Genomic DNA, 22,944 nt, shown 5'->3' on the forward strand with positions numbered 1-22,944 from the left:
AGGAAGAGACATTTATTGAGTCCTAATTATATGTCAGGTTCTTTGGTCCTTTTCTATATTTGTAGATATGTGGTATGGGATAAGTGATGACATACATACAGTTAACACACAAATGTAGATAGGTAGACACAGAATTACAATGTGGCTATTAAATCTGGAAACAGGTAAACGAATGTTTCACCAATATTCCAACACATAGGAAAACATTATGTATCTTTCTAGAACACCCCGATAGATAAAAACAAAAAGCAAAAAATGAAGCTTAAAGAGGGACTTCATTCAAAGTCATACTCTGTGCTATTTCCATGGCAGCTTGTGCTTGATTCTATAAAAGCATTTTTCATTTTATTACACTTTTATTTTATCTTCCACATATTATTTTAGTCTCTTTCAGGAATAGAACCATTTGTTTCACCCTACTAATCTGTTTTATGGTCTTAGTGCTTGGCATGGTGCTCAATGAAATAATTAATATTTTTAAAAATAACTAAATCCATGCATGGATAGATGTATTAATGAATTTATAGATGAGTTATTTACACGATATTTTGTAACTACAGATGTACATACATAAATTTATACCTATACACATAAATGTATATTATTTTTATAACTGAAAATGAATCTTACCAGCAACTGTGAAAGTATTCAAAGATGTGTTAGCATTGTCCTTTACATTCTACAGGTATTTGTGAAATCATAGCAAAAGTAACTATTGATTATAACAAAGGCATTAAAGAATTTGAATATGCATATGAATAATTATGATATGCTATAAAAGGTAGGAAGTGCCAAGGAAGTTATATCAGCTTTTTTGTTCTTTGCATTTTAATGGAAAAAATGATTTTCTGTAGTAGGCAACCAGGAAGATATTATTAAGTTGACTCCTGAAATAAAATTGAGTAAAATTTGAATGAGAAAAATAGATGATGTTTCACAAAGAGGAAGAATTTAACAGGGTTTGTCCTTGCTGTTGCCACCACTCTCAATATGCTCATGACACACCGTACAGGAATAGAAGCACATAGTCAAGTGAGCCAACACAGGACAGGTATCAGGCTTTCATGTAGCAGAATCCAACATGAAGCACTCACTTCCCAGAGTCATGTATCTAAGCAGAAAAGCCATTAAACTAGAAGAAGTGTAGCCAATAAACCCAATTTAATGACCCAGGTGATAAAGGCAGATCTTTATTTCTAAGATGAGCAATCCTACACTGATGAAATTTACTAATTATTGACTTAAATGAGAGTTTAATTGCACTTACACTTAATTCATTGATCATAGCATATAGACTACAAAGATTTTTCTCTTTGGACTGGCCTTAGAGATCAGTTCCATCTACAACCAAGAATTAATGTAATAAAATAAATCGTAATTGTGATAGAGATTACATGTAATTAGAAACAAATTTTGCTGCTTTGAATATTAGAATGTTTCCAATATTACTAACATATATACTGAAATTAAAATAATTGTTTATTATTTTTTCTTTTTCAAAAAGAAAACCCCATATTTCTTGGAGTGTTTTTAAAAATATATGTATTAAAAGGGCAGGAATGGATCTCAGTTACTTTAGGATAATTTAATAACTTTGTATTAAATTATATACTGGAAAAATTAGTTATAGATATAACGCTGCAGAGCTCAGGTTTCAGTGGAAATAAAATAACAGCAAATCTTCAAAAAACATACAGGATAGTGTGTCTTTTAAGTAATAAGAAGAGCCATCTTTTTATAAAAGGCTCTTTCTCTCCCAGAAAATATTTTCAAGGTGACAAGTCAGTTAAATGAAAAGAGCACTAGATGAACAAGGGAGACATAAAATTTATTGTGACTATAAAGCACATGAAAAATTTCACATATACTAAGAGACATGCTCTCTTCATTTTTACCACCTTATTTTACCCCCTAGAACTCTTTCAAAATTGATTCTAATTCTCCAAAACCAAATTTAAAGTTTCTTCCAAGGGTCAATGCAAAAAGCTAGGTTTTATTTGCTATTTTCAATATGGTTTTACAGATGCTTTTAATTTATTTTATTTTTTTTAAGTTTTTAACTCTTACACTAATGGTTCTTATGCAGGGCTGTGTTTCCTATGGTCTCCGTTAGAATCATATTCTTTTTGTGACTTAGAATAATAGCAGTATCCACCTTTAACCCATTACTACAACCTGGAAATAGAGCTCTTCTGAATCCACATCCAATTGCATAAATGCTCAGGTAGTTTCCTTCTTATCTATCCATCCATCCATCCACACATCCATCCATCCATCCATCCATCCATCCATCCATCCATCCATCCAAATCATCCACCCATCCTTATACTCAACTATCCATTCTTCCTATCTTTAAGGAATTTTTAAGTGCTCTCATGTGTGATACAGTGGGTAATACCACATTTTAACAAGAAATGCATAGAATTAATCATCTATTATAAGTACAAATGTGTGAACCAGCACTTGAAATCTGGTTAGTAATTCCTATGGTAATGGCAGGCTTAGGTAGAGGAAGGGAATGAAATCCCTAAATTGTTGACACAAGAAAGCTCTGTTAGGAAGTTGGGTGAAAGAGGTAACAGGCATTTAGACAGAGCAACAGACAGAGCAGCTTTCAGGATAGGAGCAATAGGAATGAAGAACTCAGTTATGGATGTGGAGAATGGATATTCGTGTTTGAGCTTTAGAAGAGCTTTTGAGCTAGTAAAGAACTCTATCACTCATGAAAATTACAGAGTAAAAAATGAGAGGCCCCAATAGGAACCCTTAATTAAATTGAAGGAATGGACAGAGGAAAACATATTTCAAAAAAGTGAATTTTCACATGGTTAATTCTGAAGATTGAATAAGTGAGACAATATTGATGAGTGACTAAAAGATGGCAATACTGTTTTTATTTGAGCCTGGCTGTGACAGGACAGAGTAATAAAAGGCAGGAGAGGGGATTACAGGTTTAGGAAAGTAGAGTTTAAGAAAGTGAGAATAGGTACATATGTCTGTAAGGAGTGCATCTATTGACTCTTTAAATATAAAAGGAGCTAGAATTAGTCCATTTTAACATAAGATTTATTTATTTATTTGAGAGGCAGAGTTAGAGAGAGAGAGAGAGAGAGAGAGGGACCTTCTACCTGCTGGTTCATTCCCCAAATGGCCACAATAGCCAGGGCTCCGCCAGGAAGCCAGGAGCCAAGAGCTAGGAGCTTTATCCAGGTCTCCCATGTGGGTGAGAGGGGCCTAAATACTTGGGCCATCCTCCCCTGTTTGCTTGGTGCAGTAGCAAGAAGCTGGACCAGAAGTGGAGCAGCCAGGACATTTACCCACTGCGCCACAATATTGGCCCCAAAACTGTCAATTTTAAAACTTATTTTAGGCCGGCGCCGCGGCTCACTAGGCTAATCCTCCGCCTAGCGGCGCCGGCACACCGGGTTCTAGTCCCGGTCGGGGCGCCGGATTCTGTCCCGGTTGCCCCTCTTCCAGGCCAGCTCTCTGCTGTGGCCAGGGAGTGCAGTGGAGGATGGCCCAGGTGCTTGGGCCCTGCACCCCATGGGAGACCAGGAAAAGCACCTGGCTCCTGGCTCCTGCCATCGGATCAGCGCGGTGCGCCGGCCGCAGCGCGCCGGCCGCGGCGGCCATTGGAGGGTGAACCAACGGCAAAGGAAGACCTTTCTCTCTGTCTCTCTCTCTCACTGTCCACTCTGCCTGTCAAAAAAATAAAAAAAAATAAAAAATAAAAAAAACTTATTTTATTATCCTTTTTTGGATATGTTTTTAAAAATTTTTATTAACAGATTTGTGTTGTTCGTGGGTTACAGTGTGAGGTTCAACATATGTATACAATATGTATACAATGTTTGCCGCTCCAAACATGGTAATTAACATTTCCCTTTCTTTGATATCATCTTATGATTAGAGGCTTGGGGTTTCTTTCATCTATTTGTCCACACAATATTCACTAGGTCTTTGCAACTGTATTATACTCAACTATGCTGTGTAGCATGAGGAAGTGATTCCTTCAATCTAACTCTGGTTTAGTACCCATTGTCCAAACTCCCTCTGAACCCTCACTCCTTTCAACCTTCAATCATCATCATTCTGTGTTCAGATAATTTCTTAGCCTCTGCATATGAGAAAGAACATGTGATATTTGTCTTCCTGTGTCTGGCTTATTTCACTTAATATGATGTCCTCCAGTTCCATCCATTTTGCTTTTAAAATGGTGGAATGTACTTTAAGAGAAGTTTGAAAATACAGAGGAAAATGTACAAAATAAATAAAGCAAAGTCTCTGAGAACACATTTGGGGGTGACAGAGAACTGAAGTGGTCCTAGATACAAGATAAAGCACTTCTATTGCATAGTAACAGAATAAGAATGGAGGCAGAAGTGAATATCTGTGGAATACAGTTGAGGAAGGACCTATCTAATGGGTAGGTAGGTAGAGAATTAAAATATTGGTAAAATATTTGCAAAGAATAGAATAGGTATGGTGTAGCTTCTACCTTAGTATATGAAGAACAACCAACTGGGGGAGGAGGTAATCATAAAAGATATTTACCAAGCCTTAAAAAAGGAGGTACCTTTCTCTGAAGGGAGGAGAGAACTTCCACTTTGACCATGGCCTTCTCTAAATATGATCAGAGTCGGTGAACTCAGGGGGCTTCCATAGCCTTGGCAGCTCATGACAAGAGCCTAGGGTGATTACTGAGGCCATAAACAAGAGTGTCAATTTGTTAAGTCAACAACAGGAGTCAGTGTGCACTTACTCCTCATGTAGGATCTCTGTCCTTAGTGTGCTGTACATTGTGATTTAATGCTATAACTAGTACTCAAACAGTATTTTTCACTTTATGTTTCTGTGTGGGAGCAAACTGTTGAAATCTTTACTTAATGTATGATAAACTGATCTTCTGTATATAAAGAGAATCGAAAATGAATCTTGATGTGAATGGAAGGGGAGAGGGAGTGGGAGAGGGGAGGGTTGCGGGTGGAAGGGACGTTATGGGGAGGAAGCCATTGTAATTGTAATCTATAAGCTGTACTTTGGAAATTTATATTCATTAAATGAAAGTTTAAAAAAATGTAGCTCCTAAAGTTAGGACTAGCAGACTTCTAAATATTACATAGCGACAAGCATTTGACACAGCAGCCAGAACACCACCTGGCGTACCTGGACTTGAGTCTCAGTTCTACTGCCGATTCCTGCTTTCTGTTAGTATGAATTCAGGAAAGTAGCAGTGCTGGCTCAAGTAGTTGAGTCCCTGCTGCTAACATGGGAGACCTAGACTGAGTTCTTAGTTCACAGCAGGAAGCCAGACATCACAGGTATTAGGGGGGTGAACCAGCAGATGGAAGATATCTCTCTCTGTCTCCATCAAATGAAAGACTCATGAATTTTATAATGTGAATGTTCTTACTAATTTCCTCCATAATACATGTACATTCCATCTTTTCTTACTTACAAGGAAAATACAGAAAAACAATTCATCAGTAGATATTGAGAATTCTGATGTTTAAGAATAACTTTTTCTTGTGGAAACTGTGAGCTTGTGAAGTTGTGGAATGGTTAGTAGTCAAGTATTCAATATTAATAGAAAATCTAGCTTTTGTAGTTAGAGGAAGTTGTGTCTTACAAGAAATATAATTAACATCATTGGAAAATAAATCCTTGATAATATACTTAAATGAATAACCACTACCACTGTTTAAATGATTTTATGCTTTAAATTTTCAGGGCACTAGAAATTCAAAACTAAGATTTTTAAGGGCTGGCACTATGGTGCAGAGGGTTAAAGCCCCAGCCTGTAGTGCCAGCATCCCGTATGGGCACCGGTTGCAGTTCTGACTGCTCTACTTCTGATCCAGCTCTCTGCTATGGCCTGGGAAGGCAGTAGAAGATGGCCCAACTCCTTGGGCCCCTGTACCCTTTTGGGAGACCCAGAGGAAGCTCCAGGCTTTGGATCAGCTTCAGCTCTGGGCGTTGTGGTCATTTGGGGAGTGAATTAGCAGAAGGAAGACTTCTCTTTCTCTCTCTCTCTGGCTCTACCTCTCTCTGTAACTCTTTCAAATAAATAAAATAAATTTAAAATAAAGATATTCAATACATAATTTGAAATATAAACATGGAAACTAGAGCAAGTAATCAGCAAAAGAAAAAATGTAATTTTTTGGTTAAAATTTTCCATATATGTTAAAACAGATAGTCCTCTAAATGTCAGATTTAGCAAGGAGCAAATTCAGCATACCTAACTGCTTGTATTAAATAATTTTCCCAGAAATATTCTTATAGGGGTAAAATTTGTAAAATTTCTCTTGATATTATCCATTTTATAATTAATATTGTTGACTGGATACAAAAATAATAAGTACTAGAAGAAACATGTCATTAAAAATATTTAACATGAGATAGCAGCAAATGTGGTACAGTGGTATAAGCCACTAGAATCCCATAGTGGAATGCCAATTCAAGTCCTGGCTGCTCTGCTTTTGATTCAACTACCTACTAACTCTCCTGGGGAGATAGCGGATGATGGTTCAAACACTTGGGTTCCTGCAATGCCTGTAAGACAAGGATAGAGTTCCTAGTTTCAGTCTGGTCTAGCTCTAGTTGTTGTAGCCATTTTGGGGAATGGACTTGTGAATGTAAGATTCTTTCTCTCTCTCTCTCCCTCTCTCTCTCTCCTCCTCCTCCTTTTTCTTCTCTCTCTCTCTCTCTCTCTCTGTTGCTCTTTCAAATTAAGAAATAAATAATCCTTAAAAATATATTTAAAAGTAATATATTAAATCAAGGAAAATATCTTCAGCCAAGCTTATACACAAACCTTAAATGCTGAAGAGTATCCACAACAGAGTTCTAAACATCCAATGCTTCAATCAAATAAATAAGGTGAATGTGTTTCTGCATAATAAGATGCTTTACTGTTCCCACTGGGAACAGCTATGTTATTTCACAAAATAAAATATATTTTCTCTTTTACTTTGCAACTGTTACTTAATACTCTTATTTATGTCTTTTTAAAAATACTGGTTCTTGGGGCCGATGCTATGGTGTAGTGGGTAAAGTCGCCGCTTGCAGTGCCGACATCCCACAGTGTAAGTCCCAGCTGTTTCACTTCTGATCCAGCTCTCTGCTATGGTTTGGGAACGCAGTAGGAGATGGCCCAAGTCCTTGGGCCCCTGCAGCCACGTGGGAGATCAGGAAGAAGCTCCTGGCTCCTGGCTTCAGATCAGCACAGCTCCGGCTGTTGAGGCCAACTGAGAAGTGAACCAGCGGATAGAAGACCTCTCTCTTTCCCTCTCTCCACCCCTCTGCCTCTCCTTCTCTGTGTAACTCTGACTTTCAAGTAAATAAATAAATCTTTAATATGCCCACAACAAAGAGCTCGGAACTGAACCAAGGTCCTCCTACATGAAAGAGTGCTAGAAACCCAACTACTTGAACCACCACCTGCTATCTCCCATGTGTGTATTAGCAGGAAGCTGTTATCTGGAACCAGACTGGGGATCAAGTCCATGGTCTCAGATGGGGGATGAGAGTATCTAATTTGCTATGTAAACACCTACCCCAAGTTTTATTGAGCAGGTAAGGAAACAGAAAAGAAAACACCATAGACTAATGATTATAAATTTTATATGTTTCATCATCCTAAAAAGTTTGTAGAATGAAAGGCTAATGCTAAATGAAAGGCAAATTCCTTCTATAGGTAAAGGTTTATAGTATCCAAAATTTATCTTTCAAATGCTAATGTCTTATTTTAATGACTCCTCTTTCTTGTTCTCTTTTAGTAGTTTATTAGTAAACTGTCCTTCAAATAAAAGCAGATGACTAAGACAAAAAGAAATATTTTCTGAAGACAGGAAGTGGATCATGAGGGAATGTTAATTACTAAACTTCAAAGTTACTTCAAGGTCATTTAGAATGTAGATTCTTTAGAAATAGATATTGAAGATACTTAAGGGAAGGGGGCATTTGGAGGTTCAATTTGAAGGCACTGTTACTTGTGTCCTTTGCCAAATAGAAGACTTCTCCAAGAATAAGCCTTCCTTAATGGAACTAGCAGCTCCTAATCAGGACTATAATTGGACAGAAGAAAAGACAGCCAACCTTGAGACACAAATCAGTTGAATCAACCTTCACCCTCATCAAGTGACAGTTAATCCCATTAGCTTACTCTCATACCAAGAGGCAATGGAATAGCCCAAGGTTTAAACCTCCTTGTTGGACCCAACCATGTTCTACTTGTACGTCAAGTGTGAGACAAAAACTGTATTGTTTGGCTGGCTGGTATTTCTTGGTAGCAAGTTGACAGTAAACCTTAAATTGAACTAAAATTAATAAAATCACATTGAACAAAAAAGTCAATTTAAAACAGTTGACCTTAAAGCCTTGGGGTTCTGATAACCTATATGATTCACATGAAAGCAGAGTGGTTTTTGGAAAGTTTTGTGTCTACAGGCAGGGCTGTGACTAACAGTAAGTTGGCGGGCATTAAACTTAGCCTTTAACCTACCAAAGCTACCACCTGTTTCTGTATGTCAGAACCTTTTAAATTGGAATTTATTTTCTATTGCCTTCAGTCCCAATTCTTGTTACATGTTTTAAAATCATTTACTTACAGGCGGAAATAGACATCATTATTTAGTTATTCAGGTATTGTTATTTCTGTTCTGTTCCTTGGATTTTTCCCCCATTCTCTCTTTTTTCTTTCTTTCCTTTTTATTTTATTCTATTTCATCAAGAGCCTTTATTTGCTGTATCCAAGGATAGCATGGTTCACTTGAAATATATAAACAACATTTTACAATTGAGTACTGTTTTGGAATTTTAAAAAGTTAATGAGTCACATTTAGATTTTACATTAGAGGATTTCTTTAAAAAAAAAAAGGTAAAATCATGACACCCACACAAACATTACATGAACATGTGGAAAAGAGTTTATTTAAGTGAATCAATTTGTGAAGGAAGTAGTTAGATGTTATATTTGGTTGGAAACAGAATTCTAAGAGCAGATACACGCACAAGCAACCAGGATGCTCAAAGGAACTTGTTAAACTGATGTAAACATTGGTCAACAATGAGAGGCACTCATCAATACACAGTGATCCATCACATGCATTACCAAGGGTTTTCTATAATTTACAGAGTTGCAAAATAGCTCAAGTCCAATAAAAGGCAGTGACCACATGGAAGAACGTGCTATGCTAGGACAGGCTCTTTTCTTTATTCTCCACTTCAACATGGTTCACAAGTTTTGTCTGCCAACTTATAGACACATTCAAGAGGTTGAGTAAATCCACAAAAGGGGTTAATGACAAGAGTCCTAAGTCCAAAAAATTATTTCAAGAGTGTGCTGTGGCTCTTGGTCTTACCAAGTAAAGATTCTTAAATTATATTTCTATCTAAAAAAGGGAGAAAGGCAATATTCTTGAAGGAGAGATATGATTTTTCTGAGGTAGGAGTCATTCTCTAATGTAGATAGGATATAGATACAAGACACATGTTATAGGAACATTCAGACTAAAAAGAAATTGCAAGTGGCATAACCCAGAGCTTCTCACTGAATACTCATCCAAAGAAATGTTATGAGGGCACAAAATTTTAATGCTAGGTAATTAGAATTATTTTTAAGGCTCATCCATAACATAGCTTTCCCACTCCAGGGACAGAGCAGAGAGAATTTCCCTTTCTAATCATCAGTCACTGTGGAGTTAACATCAACATGGAAGAACATGAAGCAGTGTGTAACAAGGATATACAAGTACATTCTATATGTACATGCATGTACATAGATATATGTGCATACACAGTTTGCATTTTCTATACAATGCTCAGAAAACTAAAATGAAAAAGAAATGAACATAAATATCACTTCATATTATCTTAGAAAATATATATTTAAACATGCATGTGTCTATCAATATATACATAAAACATAGGAGGGTACTTCAAAGAATTTGTAGGGAAATGGAAATAAAATATGTTTAATTTTTTAAAAATTTATTTACTTATTTGAAAGAGTTGCAGAGAGAACGAGAGAGAAGAGAGAGAGAGAGAGAGAGGAGTCTTCTATCCTCTGGTTCACTCCCCAATTGGCTGCAATGGCCAGAGTTGCACTGATCTGAACCCAGGAGCCAGGAGCTTCTTATGCCAGGTCTGCCAGGAGGGTTCAGGGGCACAAGCACTTGGGCCATCTTCTACTGCTTTCCCAGACCTCAGGAGAGAGCTGGATCAGAAGTGGAGAAGCCGGGAATAGAACCAGTGCCCATATGGGATGCCGGCACTGCAGGTGGCTTTACCTGCTATGCTATAGCACTGGCCCCAAGATTTTTATTTCCTTGCAAACAATCTTGAAATCCAGATGCAGGTTTTCCACAATATACATTTGCTGTGAACTTTTTTAAAAATTTTTTAAAAATTTTTTTCACAGGCATAGTTAGACAGTGAGAGAGAGAGACAGAGAGAGAGTTATAGACAGTGAGAGAGAGACAGAGAGAAAGGTCTTCCTTCTGTTGGTTCACCCCCTAATGGCCACTACAGCCAGCGCTGCACCAATCTGAAGCCAGGACCCAGGTACTTCCTCCCAGTCTCCCATGTGGGTGCAGGGACCCAAGCACTTGGGCCATTCTCCACTGCCCTCCCTGGCCACAGCAGAGAGCTGGACTGGAAGAGGAGCAACTGGGACTGGAACCCGGGGTGCCGGCACCAAAGGCAGAGGATTAGCCAAGGGAGCCATGGTGCCGGCCACATTTGCTGTGAACTTTTTAAACACCACTTTGTATACATAGATTTCAAAGTTGTTTTGTAGTAAAATGAACATGCTTTAATTCTGTTTCTCCATGAGCATGCTGAAGTACCTTTGTCTATGCACATTCACATACAGGAATGCTTATAATGTATGTTCATTCACTTTATCATATAACCATATGCACTTGATGACTCAGATGGTAATTTCAGTTATATCTCCATTCCGGGCAAGCTCTACTATGTCTTCCTCCTGATGTCAAGTCATAGCTCAAGCATCCTTTAGAATCAATGGACCATGCCAACACTGGATGAAAAAGCCAATGTCAGAGGATGAATGCCTATGCAGGTTGCAGTTTGGAGGTTTCCAATTTCTTTTATTCTTGTAGCAGTTTTACAAGCTATGACAATGTGCTGGGGCACACCAGTAGGCTTAGCGCAGCATGGTTCCTTCTCTTGTAGGGAACAGTTCAGACTGGAAGTCTTGCAAGGAGCTTAGCACCAAGATTGCCTTTCTTGTCAGGTCTTGGCTCAAGTTTCCATCAGGAATCATGCCAACCTGCATCCCAGCAGCTATGGCTGCCTCCACCCTGTGGGGAGCGTCATCTAATACAAGACACTTTTCCATGGGATGAGGAAGAGCAAACATCCTGGTATAGGAAAGGAAGAAGTCAGGGTCTGGTTTGCCAATCTTTGCCTTGGGGTCACCTCCCAGGATGCTGTCATCAGATAGACTGAAAAATTCCTTGTGTCTGTTTGTCTTCATCTCGAAGTACACTGTCCCAGAGCTTATGTCAACCTCAAAGAGAATGCTAAACTTTTGCAGGTGGGGAATCCATTTTTCAAGATCTGGCATGAAAGGCAGCAATGGGGAACAGCTCCTTCAGCTTCCTTGGGCTCTCCTCCACCAACTTCTCTTTGAACATGGGGAGCTGCAGGATGTCTGTTATGATCTGGGAAGCTTCTAGGACCTTTCTCCCCAACACCAGTGACTTCATCTGCCAACTGTGTTTCTTGCTATAATGGCCAGGTTTTTCTTCAAACACCACTGAATGTAGCCTTTCTGTATTCAGAAGGAGGCTGTTCATGTCAAAGATGAGGTGGATGACAAGCCACAGACACTGCCATTGTAGTTCTATCTCAAGTCTATTTATTACAGCTTCAATTACTTGCATTGTTTTTACCTATTTCATAGGAGAACTCTATGAAATTTGGATTTCTATATCACCTGCAATCTGATCCTATTTCTTTCCATTAGAAACCTTATAGAGGGACAGGATTTGTCACTTAGCAGTTAAAGCCACCCCTGTTACACCAACATCCCACATAAGCACTGGTTCATGTGCTGGCTATTCCACTTCTGGTCAAGCTCCCTGCTAATGGCCTGGGAAAAACAGCAGAATATGACCCAAGCATTTGAGCACCTGACACCCACTTAGGAGATCTGGATGAAGCTCCTGGATCCTGGCTTTGACCTGGCCTGGTGCTGGCCATTGCAGCCATCTGACGAGTGACCAGTAGATGGATAGATCTCTCTTTCTCTCTCAGTCTCTCCCAGTCGCTCTGTAACCCTGACTTTCAAAATAAATAAATAAAATAAAAATCTTTATAGAATTTGTTGTAGAAAAAACTCCTTTCTTTCAAGTTCAATGCCCAGACAATATTGAACATCTAAGTGATACAAATATTGATCATGGGATATAACTTGTTACAGTCTACTGGATTACAATGAGTTGTTCATACTGTCCAATGTGGCAATTGCAATTAACTTTTCACTCTCCTTGGATAGATTAATCAATATTGTAAAGTTTTAGATATAAGATGTCTTCATGTAAAACAAACAACATGCTTAACTATTGGAAAAAATTTAAGAAACATTTAAGTAACATTCTGCTACTAATAAGACATTCTTTCACTCAGCCCAGTAGGGTGTGTATATGTGTGGGTGTATTTGGGTGTGTATGTTTGTTCAAGTTATTATATTGCCTCATTTCAGACTTTTAAGTTACTATATTGTCTCATTTTAGACTTTGATATTTACAACAGAAAAGGGAGATATAGCAATGTATACCACAGAAATAAAAAGAATCACCAGGAATTACTACAGCTATATGCCAACAAATTGAAAAATCTAAAATAAATGGATGGATTCTTGGACACATACAACATACCAAAATTGAGTCATGAAGACATAGAAAACCTAAACAGACCAAAAACCAAGATGGAGAATGAATCAGTAATAAAGACCCTACAAAAAAGAAAAGTCCAGGATGGACAGCTTCACTGCTGAATTCTACCAGACATTTAAGGAAGAAATAATTCCAATTCTTCTCAAGCTATTGAAAACAATTGTAATGGAGGGAAACCTTCCAACTCTGTCTAGGAATCCAGCATCAACTTAATTCATAAACCAGAAAAAGACACAACACAGAAACAGAACTACAGAGCAATATCCCTGATGAACATAGAGGCAGAAATCCTCAACAAAATACTAGCTAATCAAATCAAACAACATATCAGAAAAATCATTCACTGGGATCAAGTGGGATTAATCTCTGGTATGCAGGGATGGTTTAACATTTGCATATTAATAAATGTGATGTGTCACATTAACAAATTGAATAATAAAAACATGATTATTTCAATATATGCAGAGAAAGCACTTGGTAAAATACAACATCCTTTCATGATGATGAAATAGATTTTAAAAAAATGGAAAAATCTTCTTATTCATGTATTGGAAGAATTAATACCATCAAAATGTCCACACTATAGAATGCAATTTATAGATTCAATGTGATCGCAATCAAAATACCAAGAACATTATTCTCAGATCTAGAAAAAGTGATGCTAAAATTCATATGGAAACACAAGGGACTCCAAATAGCTAAAGCAATTTTATCCAATGCAAACAAGGCTGGAGACACCACAATACCATATTTTAAGGTATACTACAAGGGCAGTTATAATCAAAACAGCTTGGTACTGACACAGAAAATTGGCATGTAGACCAATGGAACAAAATAGAAATGCCAGAAATAAATCCACAAATCTACAATCAACTAATCTTTGGCAAAGGAGCTAAAATCAGTCCCTGATTTATAAGGACAGTCTCTTCAAAAAATGGTCATGGGAAAACTGGATCTCTGCATGCAGAAGCATGAAACAAGACCCCTGCCTTACACATTACACAAAAATCAACTCAAAGTGGATCAAGAATCTTAATCTATAACCTGATATCATCAAATTCCTAAAGAATATTGGGGAAACTCTACAGGACATTGGCATAGGCAAATACTTCTTGGAAAACACCCCAGAATCACAGGCAATCAAAGATAAAATTGACAAATGAGATTACACCAACCTGAGGAATTTCTGCACTACAAAGGAAATAGTCAGCAAAGTGAAGAGGCAAGTGACAGAATGGGAGAAAATATCTGCAAACTATGAAACTGATAAAAGATTAATATCCAGCATGTATTAAGAGCTCAAGAAACTCAACAACAACAACAAAACAAACATTCCAGTTAAGAAATGGGCAAAAGACTTGAACAAGCATTTTTCAAGACAGAATATTCAAATGGCCAAAAGACACATGAAAGGATGCTCAGGATCATTAGCCATCAGGTAAATGCAATCACAACCATAATGAGGTTTCACCCAGTTATAATAGCTCTCAAAGATAAATCAAAACACTGTAATGGTGGCAAGGATGTGCGGGAAACGGTACCTTCATCCACTGTTGTTGGGAATGTAAACTAGTATAGCCATTGAGAAAGACAGTGTGAAGATACCTAAGAAAGCTGAAAATAGAAATACCATAGGACCCAGCAATCCCACTACTGGTTATTTACCCAGTGGAATTGAAATTAGCATATGAACATATAAAAGAGTTATCTGTACCCCCATGTTTATTGCAGCTCAAGTTACAATAGCTAAGATATGGAATTTACCTAGATGTCCATCAATTGATGACTGGAAAATTATACACACACACACATACACACACACACATATGTATATATGGTATGGAATACTACTCAGCCATAAAAAAGAATGAAATCAAGTCTTTTGCAAAAAAAAAAAAAAAAAAAAAGGTGCAACAACAAGTATATTTAGTGAAATAAGCCAGTCCCAAAAAGACAAATACAATATGATTTTTCTGATGTGTGGAAAAAAATAGAGTACTAAAATATAATGTATAGGTGTAAAAATGGTATTTTGAGCATTGATGATGATAGTTACAGCCTTTGTACTGTTGAGGAACAGTATTTTTTTCATATTATTTTTGAACTCTTAATGTAGTGTTAAACTTATGAGTATAAAGTATACTGAAAGTAGATAACTATAAAATTAAAAGAGGGAATAAGACAGGAAGGAGGAGGAAGGGTGGGAGGATAGGCAGGAGGGAGGGTAGAGTGGGAAGTAGCTCTATGTTTCTAAATCTGTATATATGAAATACATAAAATTTGTTTTCCTAAAATAAAAAATAAAATTTAAAAAAGAAGCCAATGCATTTTTTTAAACAGGCCATGGGTGAGACAATATGGTAATGATTGTTTTAGATCAATAATTTCCCAGCATTGTTTGTCTGCTGACCTTGGAAACAGAGATTATCATGATAAATAGCCCCTCCCTCCAGTAAGGAAATGCACACAGAACTGGCATTTTTTCTGTTGAAGTTAACCCTAGTAATTACTCAGCAGCAGGACAAATACACACAATCTACCGCATCATCCTTTTACTAAGTTGCAATACAGTTCTTTTGGTATGTTGTTTCCCTTGATGTCTCAAACTAATAAACCTTTGACCACAGAAGTTTCTCTGTTGTTCTCTACCTGACATATTTCATGGTAAATATGGCTTTCAGAAAGAACAATTATAACCAACACCTATCTAAGTAACAATCAATTGAAAAATATGTGGTTCTTTGAGATAAAATATTTGAGAACAAAATGGGCTTGTGAATCATCACTTGATTATGTAGGATTCTCAACTGAAATAAAAGACTTGTTCCATGTCACTGAACACTGGTGATAGAAACACAATTAGAGGTCACTTTTCTTTATATATTGTTCTCTGTACTAAGTCTATGAAGCCTGTCACTTTATTGTAAAGTGCCAGATGGTCATCTCAAGAGTATTATCCAAATAAATCCTTGTTGTATATGAAAATCATAATTGAACTTTATTTTTAAAACACTTGTTCAGATATTAAGACAAATACTTAGAAATACCCTTTCCAAAGATACTTTTATTTCAATAAGCTTATTTTTCAAATTTCAATTTCACCCATATATGCAAAAAGAGTTCCAAAATATTTTAAAATATGGCAAAGAGTTTCTTTTGCACAATCTGCTGAGATATTCCAACATTATTCTTGGGAGAATTCCTGCAATAGGCTGAGATTAATGTAACGTAGGCCAAAGTACTCAATGTATTTGTACCAGACAACATTACCTATTATGGTCAAATTCCATTACGGTTAAATATATTAATACGTGGGTATCTTCCCCAAACAGAGCTGTGCACTAGAATTGAGCATAAATCCGTAAGTATTATCTAGTTTTTAGAATACAAATTAGCTCTTAAGATTATTTAATCAGCTTTCATATTTTAGTTTTGAATTTTATAACAATAGATAAATTGTTGTAGTAGGAAATTCTAAGATCCTTAGGATTTTTGCCATAGTTCACTGAATATGAAGAAGTGTTTGCTGAACCTACATGTAAGAACATTATGCAATGATGACAAGTTATCTTCAAAGACATAAAGATACCCTGAAGCAGAATCAACCCAAAAAATTCATAGTATTAGCTTCAATACTATGCATCTTGTAGTAATGAAGTATTTAATGAATACCCTTGTTGAGTTTTACATAGATGTCATAACTTCCTCATTTATTTATCATTTTTATATAATTAATTATATCTTACTCTAGTGTGGTTTTATTTTAATATATTCTCTGTAATGATTTAAAAGTATTGTCTTTCACGTATATATTCACACACTAAAAATAATGATTTTCTGAGCACCTTTATTCATTTGCTATACTTGATTCTGAGAATATAAAGATGAACAAAAATGCTGATCATTTTTAAAAATTTAGGGTCCAGGAGGAAATAGGACACAAATAAGCTAACCACATTGTAATGACACAGATATATTCAGAAGTTTGAATTATTAGATGAAGGGGTAGCCAAATTCTCTTGAAGAAGTAGAGAAACCATCATAATTTTTTAAAAATATTTCATTGATACCATCAACATATTGTACCCTTATGTCTTGTATATATCTGCATTCTTAACTGGTATTTGCTAGGTTTTGATAGGGAACAAATGTGATCTCATCAATGGTCTGATTATTGGCATGGCATGCTACTAGTTAGTGATTCATTAGTTGGCATATGCTGATCCCTGGCCTACACTGTATGCAGAACACTGGAATTCCACATGGGTCCCTAAGAATGCTCGGCTTTCTCTAGTTATTAGGTTCTTGTTTTTTTCTTTCCTTTTTTTGGTAATAACTGCTTCCCTGGACATTCATAAACCTATTCATAAAGTTTTTTTTTTTAGGTGATGGATTATATTTCAAATGCTTTGAGAAACTTTTCCATTATTCCTAAGACTGGATTAGATGTCTTTCTTATATGCTTCCATAAGATCTACTTTTCCCAAATAAAATTATTTATACTTCATTGTAATTTCCTGATTAACCATTTTTTTTTGCCTCAGAGATAGAAATTTCCATGTGCACTAGCACAAAATAACTACCAAATAAGTATCTGTTTAATTGGTGGATGAGTATATGGCTGGATGGGTGAATAAAATGGATATGGATATAAGGGTTTAATTTCCACAAAAAAGATAATTAATGGGCTGGAAATATAAAGAAGCAGCCATTAATGAATCACATTTAATTTAGAGTTCAAAATTTGTATTACCTTAATGCTATTTTAATGCCATATTATTTCTACAATGTGGTTTAGATTTAAGAGGGAAAAAGTGATCCTATAGAATATGCTTATAAAGTCTATTAATTACTTTGTAAAGTGTTATGATACAAAAAATCCATATTACCTTGCAAATTTATAAACAGAGAACTGGCATTGATTTCATATATTACTTAATTGAAACATAATTATTTATATTTTTAAATTATAAAATATTAGGGTAGTGAGGAAATTAAAGGAAGTCAAACATAATCAATCAAAAACTACTGCCAAGCAATACAAAGTGTTAATGTACCTACTCCAAAATTGAGACATTACATATTAATCTTGAAAATTACACTCTATGTTCAGTGTTTTACACTTCAGTTGAAAATTAGCAGTCAATAATTACTTTGGGATTATTAATTCTTATTCAAAGCAGCACATTAAAATAAATTTTAAAAATTCCACTTAGGTCTCCACTAGGTGAAAGTAGAAAAGAGTTATTTATATAATTCACAAATACCATTACCTGTTAAAAAGAACTATGTTTATCAAAGTTGCTCTATATTTTAATTCAGCTACAGTCATTTGCATATAAGCATAGCTGTATTCATTTTGACTTCCAGATAATATTCTTGACCAAAATTAAGGTTACTATTTCAACCATTAGAATATATTGCTTTTCATGTTACCTAAGACATTTCTTAGAGACTTACACATTATATTCACATCCATTCATGCAGTTCAGAACATGTTCATTCAATGTCTCATATGTTGAGGCATTCTGATAAGGGTTATGATACAGTTGTTCTAAAGTTTTATGGGAAATTGTGATTATTTATTATACTTGTTAAATAGGAGTTTCTGTGCCTTGCCACTGGAAATTTGGTTAAATAGCTCTGAGTAGGATTCTACAATGAGCATTTTAAATAAGCACAGTGATAATTCTGATGTAGATTGTATACTACATTATCAAAAAATAGTGCTGTGTTCTAAAGAAAAATAAAACAATGTTATCTGACTTATCCTCAAAGATCTTACACCCTATGGTGATTAAAACAACTCATAACCAAAACTATATTATTGAGTGGGCCATAGGAACTAATAAAGGTTTTGGTTCTGGGTGTAACAATAAAACTACACTTTAGAAATATATCTGTGATTAAAAAAAAACATATAGGATGTTGAAGAAAGGTTTTAGAGTACCTCACAATATGATCACAACATTGCCAGTCTAAAAGAATGTGGAACTAGATTTAGATGTTGTTTTCAAGAATCAACTATGTTTAGTACACTACTTTTGGAACCATATGTTATTTATTTATTTATTTATTTATAAATTAATAGACCTGTCTCAGACTCTTCTAGCTTTGCACAGCTGGCTCCATGGAAAATCAAGTAGTCCCAGCAGTCAGCCCTTGGAGACACAATTTTACATCGTAGTCTCATTGAGAAACAGAGCTTCAAATCAACTCTGGTGGACCAGGCACAAAGCCAAAATAAAGCAAAGACTCATTGGTTCTAGGGCTATGCCCCAGAGTACTTCCTACCCAAAAGGCAGCTAGCTATTTCCCCTTATTCTCAGTTCAATATCTCCAAACCTGAATATCTAATTTCATCTAATTTTCTATGTGATTATTTTCTTCTAGAATTGTAGAGGAAATGGTAAAACAGATGTTAACCTTCACAGTAGTACATTCAGTTACAGAAAATTCTAATAGTTTTATCCCCTTGAAAACTGGGAGGAACATCTTATTGGTTTTCAGCTAATAATTATGGTTAGGTTCTGACTTTATATCATTAACACCAGCTGTATCAGATAGGGTTTACTCAAGGAAACAAAAACAAATTTAGAGTTAATTTAACATGGGAATTGGCACATATACATTTAAATATAAGTACACTAAAAATAAAATGCTGAGGAACATGAATATTTGTTACTTCATGGAGTAGCTGCCGCTCTTAGATAACAAAAAACAAAAGAGATAGACTCACTAAATTTAAGAGACTTGAGGAAATGCAAACAGGATGGAAAATGGGAGCGTGGTCCTTTGTGGATGATCTTTAGAATTTTGTGGGGCACCACATTGGGGGTACTCAGATTAATAACAGAGGCAAAATAAATCGGTACGAGTGTCTTTGAGGTTCACTTATCTGTCAATATAAGAGACAAAAGTGTAGGAATGCAGGAGAATGATTCGTTGTTGTGGATATAATGCCCACAAAAGTGAAAAAATGGAAAGAAGTTCTTTCCCTATCTTTTTTCTTAATCTATCTTGAGGGTCTACCATTGGCAGAAAAATAACCAGCACAGTAGCTGTCAACATCCTCTGGAAAATAAAATTTAAAAATCTCAAGTAGTTTGAGAATTTAGTTAAGGGTTTGGGGAATGTAGTTTGCAGGATCACAGATCAATTTATACAAGGATGGGCTTGAAGTTGCAACAAAATGGGCAGATACACAGCATAACAACTTTAATTATCTTTGAAATTTAAAGAATGTGTCTTTAGAAATCCTGAACAGTGGAGTGCCACTACGCATTTCAGTGAGCTAAGGGAGACAACACAGTATTTTTCTCCTGGTGAGCTTAGCACTCACGTACATTTTATTAAATTACACCTAATCTACAAAGACAAGCAAAAGGTCATACCTATACATAATGCGATTAAATTATTAACAGAACAGGTTCATTTGGTAAAAAGTATATTTATGTCTTTGGAAGAAATGAAACTGGTTATCTTAACCAATAAATAATTAAATACTACTGCTCTACATCTCTTACTAAGCTTTCCACACTGAGCTGACCCCCTCTTTTTAAAAGAACAATTCTCTACTGAATAATATTGCACTGAGGCCACACATCTCAGCAAAGAATCACAATGTCTTCTAAAAATATTATTCCAGCAGAGTTCGATATGTGAAGTATAGGAACACACACAGCGGGGGGGGGGGGGGGAATGACCATATTAGAACAATTCAGGCAAGAAATATTGAGAAACTAAACTAATACAGTGACAGTGATGATAGCAAATGGAATATTTTTAAGAGATATTTGCCAATAAATGTAATGGATCTTATTTGATGTGGAGAATGAGGAAAAGAGAGGATCAGAGATAACTCCCGAGTTTCTGGCTTAGAGGATGGGGGTAAGGGGAAAGTCAAATATTGACTAAAAAGGGAAAACTAAAAACAACCAAAAAACTGTTTTGGGGAGAGTTGATAAATTCCATCTTGGACTTGAAAACTGAACAATCTAGAGCAAATTGTTGCCTAAATACCACTAAGGCTTGTTATGTCATCTGAGCATTATATATTGAATATGTGGATTTTTTTTAAAGATTTTATTTACTTTATTTGAGAGGCAGAGTTAGATACAGTGAAAGGGAGAGACAGAAAGGTCTTCCTTCCGTTGGTTCATTCTCCAAATGGCAGCAATGGCTAGAAATGTGCCGATCCGAAGCCAGGAACTAGGCGCTTCTTCCCATTCTCTGACATGGGTGCAGGGGCCCAAGCACTTGGGCCATCTTCCACTGCTTTCCCAGGCCATAACAGAGAGCTGCATTGGAAGTGGAGCAACCTGGACTAGAACCGGTGTCCATATGGGATGCTGGTGCTGCAGGCAGAGGATTAACCCACTGCACCACAGCGCCGGACCCCCAGAATATGTGGATTTTCATTTGTAGTTCTTTATGGTTCAGTATATCCATTATTTCCTACAGAATAAATTCCTAACTACTTACAAGTGCAGTAATAAAGGTTTCTGAATTACAGAGGCCACTGACTACTTTCCTACCCTCTTCGATCATTTTTTCCTCAAAAATGGTGCTCTGAGGTCGGCATTTGGCCTAGCATTTCAGATACTGCTCAGACACCTGCATCCTACATTAGAGTGGTTTCAAGTCCTGGCTACACTCCTGATTCTAGCTTCTTGTTAATGCAATCCTCGAGAGGTAGGAGATGATTGCCCAAGTAGTTGGATCCCTCCCATCCCAATAAGAGATATGAATTGAGTACCCAAATCCCAGGCATTTAGTACTAATCCAGTGCCTGAGAACACTCTGTCTTTAAACTGAATAAAATAAGGAAATGAGCAGCCGGCATTGTGGTGCAGCGGGTTAACACTTTGGCCTGAAGCACCGGCATCCCATTTGGGTTGGTTCGAGACCTGGCTGCTCCACTTCCGATCCAGCTCTCTGCTATGGCCTGGGAAACCACTGGAGGATGGCCCATAGCCCTTCGGCCCCTGTACCCACGTGGGAGACCTGGAAGAAGCTCCTGGCTCCAGGCTTCGGAGCAGTGCAGCTTCGGCCATTGTAGCCATCTAGGGAGTGAACCTGAGGATGGAAGACCTCTCTCTCTGTCTCTACCTCTCTCTGTAACTCTGTCTTTCAAATAAATAATTAAATCTTTAAAAAAAAAATGAGGAAATGAAAATTTTTAAGAAGGTGCTCCGAGAAGAGCATACACATACATTTTTCTGAAAATACTGTGATATTTGAAAATTTGTGACTGGGAATGCTGTCTGGAGTGAATTTTATTCTACTTTCCATTTGGTTATCTTTGATCCTAAACCCAGGTCAGAGGTAATATTCAGGATAATATTTCTAGAAAAATCCTCATAGGATTGATAATTTTTGATCATTTATGTTTCCTCAATGCCTCATACTAGCCCATTTGTTATATTTTTCAGTTACTTTATTTTTGACAGGCAGAGTTAGACAGTGAGAGAGAGAGACGGAGAGAAAGGTCTTCCTTTTCCATAGGTTCACCCCCCAAATGGCTGCTACGGCTGGCGCACTGTGGCCCACGCGCTGCATGGATCCGAAGCCAGGAGCCGGGTGCTTCCTTCTGGTCTCCCATGCGTGTGCAGGGGCCTAAGCACTTGGGCCATCCTCCACTGCGTTCCTGGGCCACAGCAGAGAGCTGGACTGGAAGAGGAGCAACCAGGACAGAATCCGGAACCACAACCAGGAATAGAATCCGGGGTGCCAGTGCTGCACGTGGAGGATTAGCCAAGTGAGCTGCAGCGCCGGCCTATATTTTTCAGTTACTTTAACATATTTATTTATGCAAGTTTACCTGTCTACCCTTCTAGATCTTGGTCACCTTAATACTATAAAGTCAATGTATTAAAACCAATGAGAAAATTTGCTACAAATCATAAACTGAGAAAATGTTATTAGTGTAGTATAAAATGAGATATTTCAATCTAATAATAAAATATTAAAACAGGCAAAGGAAGTCAATTCATTGGCAAGAAAACAAGCATGATCT

At 36.7% G+C, this 22,944-nt stretch overlaps 2 protein-coding genes across 2 annotated transcripts in view; both read right to left on the reverse strand.

Moving 5' to 3' along the window:
* The window catches only part of GPC5 (glypican 5), a 1,597,736-nt gene that overhangs the window by 719,313 nt on the left and 855,479 nt on the right, over nt 1-22,944 (reverse strand). The window lies entirely within an intron of this gene.
* Nucleotides 11,171-11,912, reverse strand: PUDP (pseudouridine 5'-phosphatase). Its single transcript, XM_089304843.1, is given in 2 exon segments — nt 11,171-11,596; nt 11,598-11,912. Coding segments are annotated over 2 exon segments (741 nt in total).

Source organism: Oryctolagus cuniculus, chromosome 9 (assembly GCF_051225735.1).
Source record: "Oryctolagus cuniculus isolate XC-2025 breed Fujian yellow rabbit chromosome 9, ASM5122573v1, whole genome shotgun sequence".
In the NCBI taxonomy this organism is placed as follows: domain Eukaryota; kingdom Metazoa; phylum Chordata; class Mammalia; order Lagomorpha; family Leporidae; genus Oryctolagus; species Oryctolagus cuniculus.